Genomic DNA, 19,669 nt, shown 5'->3' with positions numbered 1-19,669 from the left:
TAATAACAAAATAATAAAAAATACACAGATTAGCATTATTGCAGTTAACGTTTATAAGTACTTCATATGTATCAAGATAATCTTCTGAGCACTTTATGTGGATTAATTCATTTAATCTCCCCTGTAACTTCATGAGATAGGCATTAATATCACTTTTATATCAAGAGTGGGAAACTGAGGCACAGAATGCTTGGCAATTCACCCAAGATACGGAGCAAGTAGGCATTTGAACCCCAGCGTTCTGACGCCAGGGCTCGCGTTCTTACCCTCCCACTTCACTGCATCTATCCAGAAATGAAACACATGATTCTGTTTTTTAGATGAGTGAACCATTTGGCAAGGAAAAAGAGATAACTAAATATTAATACAGTGTGATAAATGTATTTGATAATAGAAGGCTAACAAGTGTGTTTCCATAGGAACTTAAATACGAGGTCACTAACCAAAGAACTGACCCAGCCTGCCTTGCGCGAGTGGGGGTGTCCGGGCTGCGTGAGCCAGTGCGGCCTCGAGGAAAGGGTGGGGCCGGGCGGGGCCGGGCTGTCAGCAGAGCAGGGGAGCGTGTAGCGTGTAGCGAGCGTGTCGCAGCGGCAAAGAGCAAACTGTCAAGGAGCAGCATGTGCGTGGTGTTTTGTTTTGTTTGGGTCTTATGGGTGTTTTTTTAAAATTGTGGTTAAATATATATGTAACCTAAAGTTTCCCATTTTAATCATTTTTAAGCGTACAATCCAATGGCCTTACCTACATTTACAGTGTTGTGCAACCATCCTGATTGTCCATTTCTAGAACTTCTTTACCATTCAGTGCCAAAACTCTGTACCCATGAAACAATAACTCTATTCCTCTGCTGGTAGTCTCTGTTCTGTTTCCTGTCTCTCTGAATTCGCCTGCTCTGGGCCCCTCATTTAAATGGAATCTACAGTGTTTGTCCTTCTGTGTCTGGCCTGTGTCTCTCAGCATAGTGTCTTCAAGGTTCCTGCAACGTGTACTATGTATCAGAAGGTTATTCCTTTTGAAGGCTGAATAATACTCTATTTTATATATGTGCCACATTTTGTTTACCCGCCCACCTGTTGAAGGACAATTGGGTTGTTTCTGCCTTTTGGCTACTGTGAATAATGCGGTCTGAACACTGTCGTGCAAGTATCGACAAAGCAGGGTAAGTTCCTGCTTCCAGTTTTCTTTGAGCATATGCTGCACCTGGCAGTGGGATTGCTGGACCGCATAGTGCATGTATGAAGGGAGGAGGAAGGAAGTAGTATGCGAGAAGGCAGGACTAGGGAGGTGGCAGGTTCGGATGATGAGTGTCTCCCTTGGCCCGTAGCCAGCCCTTGGCACGATCAGGGAGCCACTCTGGCCTGGAGCACTGAAGTTGGCCCCGTCACACCCTTTTGCTGTGAACTCCCTTCATCTGGCCTGGATTATTTGCCAGTAGTAGTAAAGCTTTTAGGATGTAGCCCAAGGATCTCAGACATGTATGGAAATTCACAAGCATTATTAGAATATAGAGCTGGGACTCTATGTTATAGAGCTTGGACTTCATTCACTGAGCTCTTTCACTTTATAGATGTGAGGGACTAAGGCCCAGAGAGGTCAGGTGACTTGCCCAAGGCCACACAGCTGCTTAGTGTCAGAACCATTAAAGAAGAGCCCCTACTGCAAAAATAATACTCCTTTGCCTCTGGCTACAGGATCTGATTCAAGACTCGGCTTGTCCTTTGGTTTAGTGCTTCTCATCCTTTAAGGCCCTGTCCAAGCACCCCACCGTTTGTGTGGTCCCCTCTGATCCACGTGGCAGAGTCGTAGTCTCCCTCGTGCCACTTCTTACTCCGTTTGCCCGTCTGGGGCACTTGCCACGCGAGGTTGCAAGGGTTTGTTTTTATCATCGCTGTCCCCAGCTGGGTCCTGAAGATAGAGACTACACCCTCTTCTGTCCCTAAACCCTAGCGGGGGGCTTAGCTCCATGGATGTTTGTTTAATGATTTATTGAATATTTTCAGTCAGATTATCCCGTATTGCTTTTTATTAAACATCTGAGAAAGTTTTGCATCTTTGATCCTGAGGTTGCCACCTGTAACCTTCATACATATCTGTTGATAAAACAAATGCCCAGTTGCTTTTGCAAACTTTATTCCTTGAGGACATTATTTTCCTGTAATAAGAGTTTGTTTAGTCACCTTTTTTGAGCTTATTCATATGTAATTTCACTGTCAACAAAGAAACCCTTTAAAGATTTAATAATTCCAACATATTATTAGCAATTTTGACTAATAAAAATTGACAGCGGAAAACTAAAGTATGTTTAAAGTATCCAAAAATCCTTAGTTCACAGTCTGTGTAACATTGTATGATGATAATGAGGAAGGTTTTGTCTAAATATAAAATAAACAATAATAGGGTTCAGGTGTATTTATATTTATTACCTAGCTTCCTTTCCTTTTATTCCTGCTGCCAAAACTCTGGTCTTAACCTCCGTTAGTGCTCACGCAGACTCTTAAAGCGATGGACCAGTCCACCTGTCTCTCATCTTTTCTTGCTCCCGGAAGCTATCCTATCCACCCTGGGGAGATCGATTTTCTTCCAGTATTTATTTCATCATCTTACCCTTGCTAAAAAGTGTCCCATCACTGCCCAGGGGCAGACAGGACTGGTCTCAGCTCATTCAGGACTAGACTCATGACCTGGACTGGACTTCTGGGACGTCGTCAAGAATCATGATAGGTTCTAATCCCACTTCTGCCACTTAATAGCTCTTTGACCTTTTCCAAGTCACTTAACCTCCTGGCATCTCAGGGTCCTCCTTAGTAAAGTGGATCATCAAGCTGTCAGTCTCGTAGGGTTACTATGGACTGAGTTTCCATGGGCCAGTCTTAGGATGATGCCAAACGCACCAGCAGTTGCCATTTTTCTTGCTGTCCTTGCGGTGAGCACCACGCTGCCCTTTCTCTCAGACCCTCTGGGAAGGGGCCCACGAAGGGGATTCAGCCTGCACTCGTGTTAATTTGTCTTACACAACACGTTCTGTTTCTATTTGAATTAGTTGCCATTATATAAAAATCAGAATGTTTTATGTAAAAAGACGGATTTCCAGCTTGTCCTAAAAAAATGTGAAGTCCGGCATCAGCAACTTGGAGCTGAGCAGAATAAACTCTATTTTATTTTGCAAGAAATTATAGCGCACCTAGAATATAGATTGTAGAATTGTATAATACTATGATCTTTTTAAAGAAATCACATGGAGGGTTTTACAGATCAGAAATAAGGCAATGCATTATCTAGAAGTACCTTTGTAAATATTTAAATGTGGCCTATTTTTTCTAAGGAAATTCTGTGTGTGCTTGTGAACGTTTCAGGCAACGCCAGTCCTCGGTACATCCGTTGCACGACCTACTGCTTCCCGTGCACCGCCGACATGGCCAAGCAGTCCCAGATCCCCCTGGCTGCCGTCATCAAACCCTTTGCCACGATCCCTTCAGACGAGGTGAGAATGATACATCACACTGATTCAATAACGTACCGATTCCACAATGATTCCTTTATCATTACTTTCTTATATAAATTATTCTGTATGAAAGTAGAAAACTGGAGTATATTTACATCATGCAAAAACATCTAGTCATTCCATTCATTAGGGAAACAAAAATCTGACAAGCTATGTTTTTTGGCATCTTATGCACCAAACACTGATGGACTAACTCACTTTTTTTCATTTGCAGCAAAGTTCATTTACAATAAAAATGCAAATGTCTTAAGTGAACATTCATTGAGTTTTGACAAATGTGTATATCTGTGTCACCCGAACCCTGTCAAATAGAGCATTACGGTCACCGTAGAAAGTTATCTCATGCTCTTTCCTGGTCAACCCCTAGCCCTGGGCCCAAACTCCCTTCCCTGGCAACCATAGTTGTGATGTTTTTTGTGATAGGTTTGTTTTGACTGTTCTAGGACTTCATATAAATAGAATCATAGAGTATGCACTATTTTGTGCAAGGTTTCTCACACTCAGCATAATGTTTTACAGAGCCGTGTATTGTTGCATGTGTCAATAGTCTGTTTCTCTTTTTATTGCTGAATAGTATTTAATTGTATGGATATACTAGTTTGATTATTTAGTTTTTTATTGATGGACATTTGGGCTGTTTCTACTTTTTGGCTATTGTGAATAAAGCTGCTATAAACATTCTCATACAAGTCTTTTTTAAAAAAAATTTTATTTTTAATTATTATGAGTACATAATAGTTGTATATCTTCATAGGGTACATGTGATATTTTGATACAGGCATACAGTGTGAATTAATCATATCAGGGTTACTGGGGTATCCATCACCTCAGGCATTTAACATTTCTTTGTATTAGGGACATTCCAGTTCTACTCTTCTAGCTATTTTAAAGTGTACCCTAACTGTTGTTGATTATAGCCACTTTGTTGTGCTATCAAGTATTGTTCATTCTATCTAACTATCTGACTATAGTTTTGCACCCATTAACCATCCCCCTTTATCCTGCACTCCTTGCTATCCTCCCTAACCTCTGGTAACCATCATTCTACTGTCTCCATGAGATCAAGTGTTTTTAATATTTAGCACCTGCATATGAGTGAGAACACGCGAGATTAGTCTTTCTGTGCTTGGTTAGTTCACTTAACATAGTGTTCTCCAGTTCCATCCACGTTGTTGCAAATGGCAGGATTTCATTCTTTCTCATGGTTATATAATAGTCTATTGTGAATATGTGCCACAATTTCTTTATCCATCGGTTGGAGGACATTTAGGTTGATTCCATATCCTAGCTATTGTGAATAGTGCTGCAATAAACATGGAGCACAGATATCTTTTTGATATACAGAATTCTCCATCATTTGGATATATACCCAGCAGTGGGATTGCTGGCTCATATGATAATTCTAGTTTGGTTTTTTGAGGAACCTCCATACTGTTCCCTGCAGTGGTTGCACTAATTCGCATTCCCACCAGCAGTGTGCGAGGTTCCCCATCTCCACATCCTCACCAGCATTCGTTGTTGCCTGTCTTTTTGATAAAAGCCATTTTACCTGGGGTGAGATGATACCTCACGGTAGTTTGGATTTGCAGTTCTCTGGTGACTAATGATGTTGAGCGTGTTTTCATAGACCTGCTGGCCATTTGTATGTCTTCTTTTGAGAAATGTCTATTCAGATCCTTTGCTAATTTTTCAATCATATTATTTGATTTTTTCCTATTGAGTTGTTGGAGCTCCTTATATATCCTACTTATTAATACTTTGTCAGATGGGTAGTTTGTAAATATTTCCTCTCATTTTGTGGGTTGTCTCTTCCCTCTGTTGATTGTTTCCTTTGCTGTACAGAAGCTTGTGAGCTTGATGTGATCTCATTTGTCCAGTTTTGCTTTGGTTGCCTGTGCTTTGGGGCTATTACTCAAGAGGTCCTTGCCCAGACCAAAGTTCTGAAAGAATGTTTTCTTTCAGTAGTTTCGTAGCTTCATTTATTAGATTCAAGTCTTTAATCCATTGTTATTTGATCTTTGTATATGGCGAGAGATAGAATCTAGTTTCATTTTCTGCATATGGATGTTGAGTTTTCCCAGCACCATTTATTAAAGAGAGTGTCCTTTCCCCACTGTATGTTCTTGGCCCCTTGTTAAAGATAAATTTGCTATTCACATGCGGATTTGTTTCGGAGTCCTCTATTCTGTTTTTATGCCAGTACCATGCTGCTTTGGTTACTGTAGCTCTGTAGTATGATTTGAAGTCAGGTAATGTAATTCCTCCAGGTTTGTTCCTTTTGCTCAAGATGGCTTTGGCTATTCTGGGTTTTTTGTAGCTCTATATGCATTTTAGGATTATTCTATTTCAGTGAAGAATGTCATTGGTATTTTGGTGGGGATTGTATTGAATCTGTAGATTGCTTTGGGTATATGGACATTTTAACAATATTGATTCTTCCAATCCATGAGCATGGGATATCTTTCCATTTTTGTGTGTTCCCTTTAACTTTTTTCATCAATGTTTTGTAGTTTTCATTGTAATGATCTTTCACTTCTTTGGTTAAGTTTATTCTTAGTTATTTGTAGCTATTGTAATAGGATTACTTTCTTGGTTTCTTTTTTAGATTATTTACCGTTAGCATATAGAAATGCTACTGATTTTTGTATATTGATTTTGTATCCTGTAACTTTACTGAATTTGTTTATCAGTTCTGTTAGTTTTTTTGTGGATTCCTTAGGTTTCTCTAGATATAAGATCATGTTATCTGCAAACAAGGATAATTTGACTTCTTCTTTTCCAATTTGGATGCCCTTTATTTCTTTCTCTTGTCTGATTGTTCTAGCTAGAACTAATAGTACTTTGTTGAATAACAGTGGTGAAAGTGGGCATCCTTGTCTTGTTCCAGGTCTTAGAGGACAGGCTTTCAGTTTTCCCCATTCAGTATGATACTATGTGTGGGACTGTCATATATGCCTTTTATCATGTTGAGGTTAAGTTCCTTCTATACCTAGTTCTTTGAGAGTTTTTATCAGGATGGGATGTTGAATTTATCAAATGCTTTCTCAGCATCAATTGAAATGATCATATGGTTTTTGTCCTTTGTTCTGTTGACATGATGTGTCATATTGATTGATTTGTGTATGTTGAACCATCCTTGCATCCCTGGTATGAACCCTACTTGGTCATGATGAATAATCTTTTTAATGTGCTGTTAAATTTGGTTTGCTAGTATTTTGTTGAGGATGTTGGCATCTATGTTCATCAGAGATACTGGACTATAGTCTTCTTTTTTGGTTGTATCTTTGGTTTTGATATCAGGGTGGTACAGACCTCATAGAATGAGTTTGGGAGGATCCCCTCTGCCACAATTTTTTGGAGTAGTTTAAGTAGGGTTGGTATTAGTTCTTCTTTGAATACTTGGTGGAATTCAGCAGTGAAGCCATCAGATCCTGGGCTTTTCTTTGATGGGAGACTTTTTATTATCACATCTATCTCTTTACTTGTAATTGGTTTATTGAGGTTTTGGATTTTTTTCCTGGCCCAATCTTGGTAGGTTGTATGTGTCTAGGAATTTATCGATTTCTTCTGGGTTTTCCAAGTTATTGGCATGTAGTTGCTCATAGTAGTCTCTAATGATCCTTTGGATTTCTGCAGTATCAGTTATGTCTCCCTTTTCATCTCTGATCTTATTTATCTGGCTCTTATCTCTTTTTGCAAAATAACTACTTTTTGTTTCATTGATCTTCTGCATTTTTTTATTTCAATTTCATTTATTTCTGCTCTGGTCTTTGTTATTTCTTTTCTTCTACTAATTTTGAGTTTCATTTGTTCTTGTTTTTCTAGTTATTTGATATGCATCATTAGGTTATTTATTTGAGGCTTTTCTACTTTCTTGATGTAGGCACTTATTGCTGTAAACATTCCTTTTATTACTGCTTTTGCTATATCCCACTAGTTTTGATATGTTGAATTTTCATTTTCATTTGTTTAGAGAAATTTTTTAATTTCCTTCTTAATCTCTTCGTTGACGCCACCAGGAACATATTGTTTAATTTCCATGTGTTTATATATTTTCCACTGTTGTTCTTGTTATTGATATTAATTTTATTCCATTGTGGTCAGAGAAAATACTTGGTATGATTTCAATATTTTGAATATTTTGAATTTTTTAAGACATGTTTTGTGGCCTAACATATGGTCTATCCTTGAGAATGATTCATGAGCTGAGAAGAACGTGAATTCTGCAGCTGTTGAATGAAACATTCTGTAAATATGTATTAGTGCCATTTGGTCTATGGGGAAGACTAAGTCTAATGTTTCTAATAAGGACTGTGAAGCTGAGTGTGGTAGTTCACACCTGTAGTCCTGGCACTTTGGGAAGCTGAGGTGGGAGGATTGCTTGAGGCCAGGAGTTTGAGACCAACCTGGGCAACATAGTGAGACGCCATCTCTAATAAATGAACGAATGAATGAATGAGAAAGGGATGTAAAACACCAGGAAGAGGTTCCTCAGGGGTGTGCGCTCAAAAAATGTCTTCCTCTTTGGGCATGTACCTGGGCCTGTACTTGAAGAGCCACTGTTGTTAGGAAAACCCATTGCTGCTACACTCCACCAGCTAGCTGGGTGGAAGTCAGGTGCTACCAAGTATTTGGACCTTCCTGACAGACTCTCTCTCCTCTTGTGGCTTCCATGACACCTTCCTGGTGTATTTTTTTCTACCTTACAGGTGGTGGACATTTTAGTTTCCTTTGTCGTTTTCCTGACCTCTAATTTTGGGGTTAGTCTAGGCTGGGACTCAGGATCTTCTCTCTTCTCTCTTTAGACCCCCTGTCCCCTCCAAAGACTAAATATTACCTGTAACAGCGGCTGCTACTACTGAATAATAATAGTCAAAATTAATAATAATAGTCAAATAATGAATAATAATAGTCAAAATTAATAATAGTCAAATAATGAATTATAGTCAAAATTAATAATAATAATAGTCAACTAATGAATAATAATAGTCAAAATTAATGACTTAATGAGCCCACTTATAAATTGTTAAAATGTTTGGTCATTTACTTAATCCTAACATCAACCTGTTATCCTCATTCTAGATATAAGGAAACTGAGGCACAGAGTTAGAGAACTTGCTAACGTCAGTGGCTACTAAATGGCAGAGCTGGGATTCCAGCCCAGGCCGTCTGGCACTGGAGTCCTTAGCTCTAAGTCACTGTGTTGTTTTTCTCTCTCATTCATTCGTTCATTTCCACATCTTCAGCGTGTTCTCATATGCGAATCTTCTCTGAAATCTCTCCTTGGGTATCTCATGGAAGCCTCAAACGCAACATGTTTAAAAGTTAGTTTTTATCTCTGCACTCTAAACCTGTTCCTTCCTCCACATATCAATAAATGGCACTGTCATTTATTTAACTGCTGGAGCCAGTAACCAAAATGAAACAGTCAGAGTTGAGTAATAATAGAAAATGAGGAACATGTTTATTTTAGATATTTATAACCTATAACCAAGGAACAAGTTTTAAAGTATCTTTCTTAAAGATGAATGGATTACATGAATACTGTTATTCTACATATGAAAAGCATTTAAATTATTTTCCTCTGTCATAAATGACTTAATTTTAGGTTAACAAAATCTTAGGGTTTTATCGCATGTCTGACTAATACTGCCATCATTACTGCAATTAAAAAATCTTTCCTTAAAGAGATCCTGCTTTGGCATCTACCAAAAGAATTTATTTAGTAGGTTTTTTTTTTAAGTTGGTTCCATTGTTTGACAGGTTCCAACCTTTTCAAGCACGCTATTGTGTTAGCAACAGCCTATAAAAATAAACCTAACTCCAGTAGTTTGATCAGAGAATGTTCCCTGTGAGCATTTGCTTTGGAGATACACGCTACTTCCAAGAGCGTATCTGTGTCATCATCGTTTAACATGTCGTATTCCTTAGCACAAATTTTAGTTTTTTCGTGTATTTTAAATGAAGCCCATCCCCACATTCAATACAATTAACTATGAGGTATTTATTTAGCAAAAGTAATAGGTTATGTTGTAAGCTCTTTTGTTTAGTAAACTGTTTTTCAATGTTGATACTACATTTTAAGAACTGAGGTAGAAATAGTATAGAAGTCCAGTGCAAAAGGATTGAAGATTGTAACATTTAATTTTGCATTTTCTTTCACTAAAATAAGAAATCTTTACATTTTGGACAAGTACATACATCCAATTATACATGCAATTAAATAATTTCACCTATAAACCAGATGGTAGAAGATTTTACTCCATCTGTGACTAGTCTCAGGAATATCTATGTATATTTTTTAGATTGTAAATGGATATAGTAGTCGAAGCAATTTCCTTATTGAATTAGCAAGGATAAAATTTTATCTAAGACTCTAAATTTCAGTGGATTTTTAGTCCATTAGTTACTCTGTGCTAAGAACTGAGCTAGACTTTAGGGATTTGGAGAGAACAAGACCAGTGACTCTATGTTAGGATTTATAGAAAGTTTTCAAGTGTGCAGCGAGTTTTTGTACAATGTGAAAAAGGCTTTGATGGGGATAATCTTACTGTTTATATGGAACATAGTTCCAGGGAAAGTTTTACGTGAGTCATAACTTAATAAGTAAGAACATTGTCCTCTTATTAACTACTGTTTAAATTCTTTCTCCTCTTAATAATTGTTCGTATTCTGGTAGGTTCAGTAGATATGGAGAAGGTAACATTGGGGAGAAGAGAAAGGAATGGATGTGAGTTGATAAATGAGGTCAACAAAAAGGGAAACCCTGCCAGAGAGTAAACCCGACGCCAGTACATTCTGTCAGGGATAGAGGTCATGTCTGTCACTTGCAGAAGGAATTGCTGGTCACACATTTGACTTTTCAGCCAGTCTTGCTTGCATACGTTGACATGGTGTTGGCAGAATCTCTACTGCTGTTTAAAACATCAAAGAAAACAATTCTTCTTCCCTGTAGCCGTTCGTGTCATCATGGCTGCGTGTCCCCCTGCCTTAGGAGGACAGCAGCCTGTGACGCAGGTGCTGTCCCACTGTTAGAGGTGGTGCAGCTCTGCGGGTTCCGGGGCTGTTAACGTTGTCCAGCTAATAAGTGATCCTGCTGGAACTCAGGATTCCAAATTCTAAGTTAACTCCATCGGGCTGCAGATGAGCTTGTTAAACAGAGTTTCTTTTCCCTGCTAGCTATAGTTTTAGCAATGGGCCTCTTGCTCCTCCTGCAAGCTCATGAGTTATTTTGAAATGTCCATTTTAGGTTTCTTAAAGTCTTTTGACTTCAAGCTACTTCTTAGTACTCCTTGAAGACGGACACTATCCGGATTTCAGCAGTGGGCTGGGCACATAGTAGAGGTCTTAGTTGAATGAATGGACTCTTCTCAGGGTTGGATAGACATTTAAAAGACAAAAATAAACCAAACCCAGAATGGTGGTTGACTTCTAGGGATTGTAGGCCTCTGAATTACCATGTTTAGCACAGTGTCTCATTGCTCCTTGGCAGAGTTAGGTCTATTGACAAACCTGTTGCCAGTGAAGTAAAAGTTTTCCTCCTACTTTGGGTATTTTCATACTTTTAAATAACTACAAATTTCACTTATAACCCTATTTAACTCTTTTTTTTTTTTTTTTTTTTTTTTTTGAGACAGTCTCACTTTCTCACCCTGGGTAGAGTGCCGTGGCATCAGCCCAGCTCACAGCAACCTCAAACTCCTGGGCTCAAGTATCCTCCTGCCTCAGCCTCCCGAATAGCTGGGACTACAGGCATGTGCCACCACGCCCGGCTAATACTTTCTATATATTTTCAGCTGTCCATATAATTTCTTTCTATTTTTAGTAGAGATGGGGTCTCGCTCTTGCTCAGGCTGGTCTTGAACTCCTGACCTCGAGCAATCCTCCCGCCTCGGCCTCCCAGAGTGCTAGGATTACAGGCGTGAGCCACCACGCCCGGCTGGCCTTTCCGTTCCTTTTGAACGATGGGGATTCCCCATTTCCCAGGGTTGCTGGCACCTCAGTATCAAATTGAGATCTTACAAACGCAAGCATTTAAAACTATAAGTCACCACACAGATGATAGTTATGATCTTACATTTATTATGAAAGGTCTGAGTAAAATTTTTCAGGATTTTTCAATGCTGAAAGAAAAAACCCAAAACTAAAACCAACTTCCAAGTTAAAGAGATATTCAAATCTAATATAAGCTCTAGATATGGCTGTAACAGAATAAACATTACAGACTCTGATCCGTAGTAGCATTGTTGGAACAAGAAAATTGAAAATAATTTCTCAAATTCCACTAACAGTCTAACAAGAAGATAATTTTCTGGAAATAAAAAAATACCAAGAAGAGCCAACTGAAAACATTCTTGAAAAATACAAATATATTTTTATAATTCAATGCACTAAGTGTCTTATTATCAAGTTTCTTTGTAGAAGATACATGACACGATTTTTAAAAAGCATTCAGGAAATACTTTTTTATTTCACACTTGTTATTTTTAAAAGTCTAACGAAATAGTACTTCTCTCTGGTAACGTTGATACGGTAAGTGGCCTGTGGACCTGAGTCTGCCAGCCACGCAGGCTGAGGGGACGTCATGCGTGGTGAGGCTAAAGATAGACGACACGGACACGTGGCTCCGTGACTTCACTGAGTGCAGTTGGGACAGACTCTCCATTGCAGCTGCCGGGCATAATCCTCCGGGAAGCCGACCCTGCTCCTCCTCCACCGTGCCCGAGAGTCTGAGCGTCTAACATTTCCAAAGGGTAGTTAGTTGTTCCTCATGGGTTCTGGATCATCTTTTCATGTACCATTTCCATGCTTCTACTTATATCCCCCGAGTAATCCAGATTTCCAACTGACCTCCTCATGAGATGGTTCCAGAGTAAGCAGCACTCCAGTCCCAGGAAGCAGCCGCGTGTCAGAGTGGCCTTGACGGCTCGACACCATTGCTGCCAGAGACGTATATTCACGTGATTTCCTGGGGACCCCAGTGTGATGTTGAATGCGACCCTTCATCACGCTGGGGGCTGTGTCCCGTTGTGGCAGGTCTCGTTTTAGAGCTTCTCACCTGAGTTAGGTCCCGCTGTAGGACAGGTCTCTCTTCCACAACCAGCAGCTGCTCAGCTGAGGCTTTTCCTTCAGGCGCTTGGTAGAGCATCCTTGCCGTGGGGACGACTGTGCAGTCTCAGGACACGCGTCCTTTTCCTAGAGACGTCGAGCGAAGGACATAACACGGGAGAAAAAGGGGAAGAAGTGTGTGTTGGCAAATGGAAAATATGTTATTGTTTTCAAAATTAGTAAAGAAGTGTTAGAAGAGAGGGGAGGTAGTTGGTCGGAGAGTGAGAGTGTGTGTGTGTGTGAGTGAGTGAGTGTGAGTGTGTGTGTGAGTGTGTGTGAGTGTGAGCGTGTGTGTGTGTGTGTGTGTGAGTGTGAGCGTGTGTGTGTGAGTGTGAATGTGTGTGTGTATGTGAGAGTGTATGTGTGTGTGTGTGAGTGTGAATGTGTGTGTGTGTAAATTGTGTGTGTGAGAGTGTATGTGTGTATGTGTGAGTGTGTATGTGTGTGTGTGTGTAAATTGTGTGTGTGAATGTCTGTGTGTGAATGTGTGTGTAAATTGTGTGTGAGTGTGAGCGTGTGTGTGTGTGAGCGTGTGTGTGTGTGTGAATGTGTGTGTAAATGTGTGTGTGTAAATTGTGTGTGTGAGTGTATGTGTGAGTGTGTATGTGTGTGTGTGTGTGAATGTGTGTGTGTAAATTGTGTGTGTGAGCGTGTGTGAGTGTGTGTGTGAGCGTGTGTGTGTGTGTGAGTGTGTGTGTGTAAATGTGTGTGTATGTGTGTGTGAGTGTGAATGTGTGTGTGTGTAAATTGTGTGAAAGTGTGTGTGTGTGAGAGTGTGTGTATGTGAGAGTGTGTGTGTGAGTGTGTGTGTGTGTGAGAGAGTGTGAGTGTGAGAACTTACTCGGCCTCTGATGCTGAAAAGGAAGGAAAGTGGGGAGTGGGGCGAGTGTGACAAGCAAGGCGAGGTGGGGACGGCGTCACGCGGCGGTGTCCTGGACACAGGCAGCACAGCGTCACTCGTTCGGGGTGTCCCTGAAGTCTGGGATGTGGCTAATCCCGCTCACCCCTCTGTCAGCCTGTCACCTGTGACTGAACGTTCCAGTGAGAAATCATTTCTTCCTTGCGGGCAGTGTGCACAGCGGGTGTGGCTGCGGCTCTGCTCTCCCGCCCTGGGGCTCCCGCGGAGAGCAGTGTCGATGGCAGCGGGGCGCTGCGTCCCCGGTGCCCTGTGCCTCCCCCGGTGCCCTGTGACCCCCGTGCCCTGCGTCCCCCCGTGCCCTGCGACCCCCGTGCCCTGCGACCCCCGGTGCCCTGCGACCCCCGTGCCCTGCGTCCTCCCGTGCCCTGCGTCCCCCGTGCCCTGTGCCTCCCCCGGTGCCCTGCGACCCCCCGTGCCCTGCGTCCCCCCGTGCCCTGCGTCCCCCGTGCCCTGCGTCCCCGGTGCCCTGCGTCCCCGGTGCCCTGCGACCCCCGGTGCCCTGCGTCCCCCGTGCCCTGCGACCCCCGGTGCCCTGCGTCCCCCGGTGCCCTGCGTCCCCCCGGTGCCCTGTGCCTCCCCCAGTGCCCTGCGTCCCCCCGGTGCCCTGCGTCCCCCGTGCCCTGCGTCCCCGGTGCCCTGCGTCCCCCCGTGCCCTGCGTCCCCGGTGCCCTGTGACCCCCGGTGCCCTGCGTTCCCCGGTGCCCTGCGTCCCCCGTGCCCTGCGACCCCCGGTGCCCTGCGTCCCCCCGGTGCCCTGCGACCCCCGTGCCCTGCGTCCCCCGGTGCCCTGCGTCCCCCCGTGCCCTGCGTCCCCCCGTGCCCTGCATCCCCTGTGCCCTGCGTCCCCCCGTGCCCTGCGTCCCCCGGTGCCCTGCGTCCCCCGGTGCCCTGCGACCCCCGTGCCCTGCGCCTCCCCCCGTGCCCTGCGTCCCCCCGTGCCCTGCGCCTCCCGGCTCGTAGGCCGCAGCTGCTGTGCTTGTGGCCGCCTGTCCCGGCAGCGTCTCTGCTCTCCTACATGTCGTCGGGGAAAAGTCAGCAGAGAATTAGAAGCTTTTAAAATAAGTTTTTCTTGGCTGTTAATCTCAGTAAATTTGGTACATTCTGTACTTTCTGTACAATTTTATGCCTTATGTTTCATGTTGTTTCATTTCATTTCACCCAGAATATTTTTAAACCATTATCAAAGGTTTCTTCAAGAAAAGCAAGTTCAGGTCAGTGTGACGGCAGCGACATGAACTGGATGTAGCCTGATTAGCCGGAGTATTTTATTACCTACTGATACAATGTGGGCAGCTTTCATTTTTAGTTGCGCAGTGCCACCTGCTGGACATAGTTATAAAAACACCTCCGTAGTTCTGGCTTTCAGGGTTTGGTATTCATCTGCTTTCTGCATGTGATTCATGACTCTAATTCATCACTTTCCTAAACCAGAAACTCTATAGCCAGGTTTATGTATTCAGGTTTTTATTAATAGTATAGATGCCAAAACAAAAATACATGGCCTACAAACATTAACACAAATTTTTTACGATGGATCTTTCTACACTGTGCTTCATTTTCTTTGAGCATCTGCTTTTGTTTTGGAAATACAGTCTGTGAATGATTGAACATCGCCTTTCTAAGCGAAAAAGAGCTTTTGTTGACGACGTTGTCCCAAGCATTCTCTCTTCCCGTGCCTTGCCCTTCTGCTTGCATCTGTGTGTGCCTGTCTGTTTGCTCCTTCCAGTCCCTGCACCTGAGCCCGCAGAGGCAAACAGCACGCCCAGCACCTACTGCACCAGCGCTAGTTACCTGGGAGGACAGCAGGAATGCTTGGAAAACTGATAATGTGCCAAAATGAGAAAATTTCAAAAATTTTACCAGTGGTTATTAAGAGGGTATTGATACATATGGATGTCAACTTCTTTTACATGGAAAAATAACCAAAAGTTATTTTGTTTTTGAAGTCCTGATACCATTTTAGCACTGAGCCTAATTTCTCAGTGAATGATATTCTTGCTTGTGGTCCCAAATCAATCATGGTATTATATGCACACAGAAGAGACACATTTTATTCAATTAAAGTATTTTAATTGAAATTAGTACCAGTATAGTATTTGGCACACCCCTGTTAATCCAGAACTGCAAGGGAAAGAGGCAGATTTGTCCACTCCCTCTTCTTTCCTCACTTCCCTGTTGCTTTCATGTTGCATTAACTCACGCCGCGCGGGGCCAGAACTGGGACGGCCAGGTGAGGCTTTTAGAGCCGTTCTCTGTCCCTTCCCGTTTCCATTTAAGAGAAGAACAAAAGAGAAAGAGCAGACAGGGACATACCAGGAGCCACAGATTTAAGCACATTTATAAACAAAATTTTTAAAACCCCAAAGTATTTCTGAAGTAAACATAATGGTAAGGGGAAAAAACAGCTTAGGGAATTTTTTGGAAAGTAATTTGATTGAAGAAGAAGCTATACACACTAAGCTTGAGTTCAGGACAAGTGAGCTTAGCTATGAACGAGCTCGTGCTCGCCACTGCAGGGCAGCGAAGCTGACGTCCGGAGAGGGCAGAGGGAGATCTCTGATGGTGTCTGGCATGGCCCGAGAGAGACGAAACAGGACAGTGTAATTTAGAAACCCTTGCCCTGTTGCCTGAAAATAAAATGTAAACAGTTAAAAAGCTTTTAACATTCTTTACTGTCACCTCTGTTGTCTGAATGCCTTACTTATCTGTTCATCATCTGGCTTCCAAAAGAGTAAAAATTGGGGGAAAAGCTGTCAGTGTATTTAATAGCGTAGATACAGTCATGACTTGACTCTAGTTTATTGCTAGACATCCATTTTTCAGTTCTGCAAGTCTGAATCTGCCAGGACTGGAATGCTTAGGTGTTGGTTGCCGACAATTTCACAGTAGTTTTAGGCTGGGCCTGCCTCTGAGCAAATCATATCAGTAATCGTAAGGTCAAGTTTCTTTCCATTACCTCCGGCTTGTCTAGCAAATAATTGCATCGTGTTTTGTTTCTAAAGTCTCTCGGGGAATTTATTATAGTCTTTGAACTCTTTGAAAATAGAACGATGAGAAAAGTAAACTTGGCTGAGTGAATGCAAATTGCAGGATTTCTCCCTGTTTTAACTTCTGAGAGCATCTCCTGAACTCAAAGGTTGCAGCCGAGAGCAGAACGTAGCCCCAGGCACGACTGCTCGTTGCACTTTTGATCCAGAAGAAGCTACTTAATCAGTACATTTTTTGTTTGGTTTTTTGTTGTTGTTGTCTTTTAGACTTCCCGTCCTCCATTTGTTGTCCTCAGAATCTCTTTTTGTACCTGCATCTTTTTGCTTCCTTCTTGTTTCTTCAGATCATTCCTTATTACCAGCTAAAGAGAATAAACATTTGTCACTTCATACCTTTCAAACAAAAGGTTTGTATAAAAGAGCATTGTGATTTTGATGCTAGATTGTATCCAAATCTGCTGAAAAAGGTAGACAGATTCTCCATCTTCTCGGTCATTTTTACGATAACATTTGACAGTAACTGGCGAGTTAGCCTTCAGGAGTGCAAACCTGCCGCTTCTCCAGCCTGTGACTCTTCTGTGAAACTCCATCCTGAGCTGAGCGGGTTGAGGCAGGATAGGTTGTTCTGGGTAGAAATGATGTCCTGGTTGTTTTGTGCCAGACACACACCCTGCTCCTCTCGTCCCCGTCACGGCCCTGCTGTGGGTCCCCAGCGCTGTGCCCCTGCTGTGGTCACAGGGGGTCGTCAGCAAGAAAATCCCACCCCTCTTCTGGCTGCCTTGCGGCAGGAGGTGGGGGAGAGGGCCGTGCAGAGCCAGTGGGGAATGATGCAGAATGTTTTTTTTAATCCTTTCCCTGATTCTTTTATGTTTTGTACTAAACTTATTTTTTCTGCTCTGAGACCTCACGACTCATTTCTGAGACCTCCGCAGGGCGTCAGTTTTCACGCTGAACATCTGGTCAGGGACAAAGAGGGGTCTCGGTTTCCTAATCAGGGCTGAAACGGAAAATGGCGCGACGGCTCCCCGCTCTTCAGGCCTCCCCAGAAAAGCAGTCTGCTTCCCATCGTTTTTGTTGAAGAAAAATTTAATTGACATGCCAAGCTCCGCAGTTCTCAGGCTTTTCTTAAAATGTTATCTTTAAGGAGATTTATAAAAACAAGAAGGATGTTTGTGGTTTCATTCCAAAAGCCAGAAAAGTTGAAAAACAAACACAACATCTCGTTGCCGTAAATTCATGTGTTATCAAGAAAAGCATCTTTACTGTCTTGGGACAAATGCTAAAAGTTAAGTTTCCTAACGAGTGCCATTAGAAGACCTTTCAAATTGTAATTATACTACCTAGAAATCCTGTTTCTAATAGGGCTTGTCATGCTGAGCATTTTTACTTTAAAACTGTAAAAGATGTATAATGGTTTCGACACATGTGCATGAGGAAGCGGCAATGGGACGGCTCATTCTTTCAGTTCTGGCCAGTCATAAGCAGCCGCTCCGAGAGTGCGGCTCTGAGAAGCATCTGTCATCTGATACAGTAACAGAACAAGCAGAACCCAGCGAGTCAACATTATTGCCTATTTTTTCAGATCCTTGCGTTTTGAAAGAAATACCGTGTACACTTTGAGGGAACTGTCTGAACAGCACACTGCTGTGCAACCTGGGCTTTTAAAAGCAGACCCAGTTCTCTTCTTTATTTACAGTCTGTGAACAGACTTAGCAAAGTATGTGATGCAAGGTGTCCAGGGCATTTCTAACATAAGCCTAGTTAAGTACTGTTACCATCATGATATGTTCTTTCTGTTTCCACACACATACTGGTGAATACACATACACATGGAGACATAAATATACGTGTATTTGTATAGGTTTGTAAATGAGGTACAGATTTACATCCATTTTTGCTTGGGTATTGTGGACAACGTCTTGTTGCCATAAAGTCATGTGTCGTCAAGAAAAGCATCTTTACTGTCTTGGGACAAATGCTAAAAGTTAAGAGTTTCCTAGTGAGTGCCATGAGAAGACTTTTCAAATTGTAATCATACTACCTAGAACTCTTAGGTGCATCTAGTCATTTAATTTTACTTCCTTCTCGTAGACGCCCCTTTTCTTGGTGAATCACGGAGAGAATGGGCCGGTCCGGTGCAACAGGTGCAAGGCCTACATGTGCCCGTTCATGCAGTTCATCGACGGGGGGCGGAGGTTCCAGTGCGGGTTCTGCAGCTGTGTCAGTGACGGTGAGTGGTGCCTTTAAATGCGGTTTGGGGAAGATTTTTACTAAATAAAACATACTTCTTAGCTTAGGAAAAACAGAGATTTTTTTCTATGTATCGGTACCTTCTTCTTTATAATTTTCCTAGAAGGAAATCAACTAGAACGTGCTCTGTTTGGCAAATCCGAGCCGCTGTTAGCTTTACGTAACTGCATGAGCAGCTCATGGAAGTTGTGATGTTTCCTAGAAAAGAAAACTCAAAAGTAGGAGGAAAAATTTATGTCTTAACCTCCTTCCACAAAGCCTCAGTTGAAGACAAATGAGATTTTACCTCCTGTTCACAGAGAGTAAACCCGCGAGGCTTTTCCTCTGTTGTCATTGTCAGGGTTGTTTTTGAACGTGAGCCCATCAATAGTTAGGAAAAGCTCGGGTATAACTAAGGGCTTGAACGCTTGGGTAGGTTTTTTTCACTCTGAATAAATGTTGGATCGTTGAAGGACAAAGAAACATGATTACAAAGGGCTCTCCCATATTCGTTACATCTTCACTTTCATTCCAGTATAAATGCACTGATGTTGGAAGAAACTGCAAACTTGCCCAAAGTGTTCTCACATTTATTAAATTTATAACATGTCTCTATACTTTTATTTTTTATCTTTATTTTGTTTTTTTAGAGACAGGGTCTTTGTCACCCAGGCTGGAGCCTCAAACTCCTGGGCTCAAGCCATCCTCCTGCCTCAGCCTCCTGAGTAGCTGGGACTTCATGCGCCACCACGCCCGGCTAATTTTTTTTTTTTTTGTAGAAACAGAGTCTCACTGTGTTTCCCAGTCTGGTCCCAAGCTCTTGGCCTCAAGCAGTCCTCCCAAGTTCAGGCATTGCAGGCATGAGCTACCACGCCTGACTTCTATATTTTTAATTCTTTGGTGTCGAATAAAGCACATACTCAG

The 19,669-nt window shown here is 42.2% G+C and overlaps 1 protein-coding gene across 1 annotated transcript in view; it reads left to right on the top strand.

Moving 5' to 3' along the window:
- SEC24D (SEC24 homolog D, COPII coat complex component) overlaps positions 1-19,669 on the top strand; it is a 73,145-nt gene that overhangs the window by 22,954 nt on the left and 30,522 nt on the right. Inside the window, exons 8-9 of the mRNA XM_045537376.1 lie at positions 3,354-3,481; positions 18,608-18,746. Of these exons, the coding sequence (XP_045393332.1) occupies positions 3,354-3,481; positions 18,608-18,746 (267 nt within the window). The remainder of the gene's footprint in view (positions 1-3,353; positions 3,482-18,607; positions 18,747-19,669) is intronic.

Source organism: Lemur catta, chromosome 26, assembly GCF_020740605.2.
Source record: "Lemur catta isolate mLemCat1 chromosome 26, mLemCat1.pri, whole genome shotgun sequence".
Classification (NCBI taxonomy): domain Eukaryota; kingdom Metazoa; phylum Chordata; class Mammalia; order Primates; family Lemuridae; genus Lemur; species Lemur catta.
This window is presented reverse-complemented; position numbering and strand designations above follow the sequence as displayed.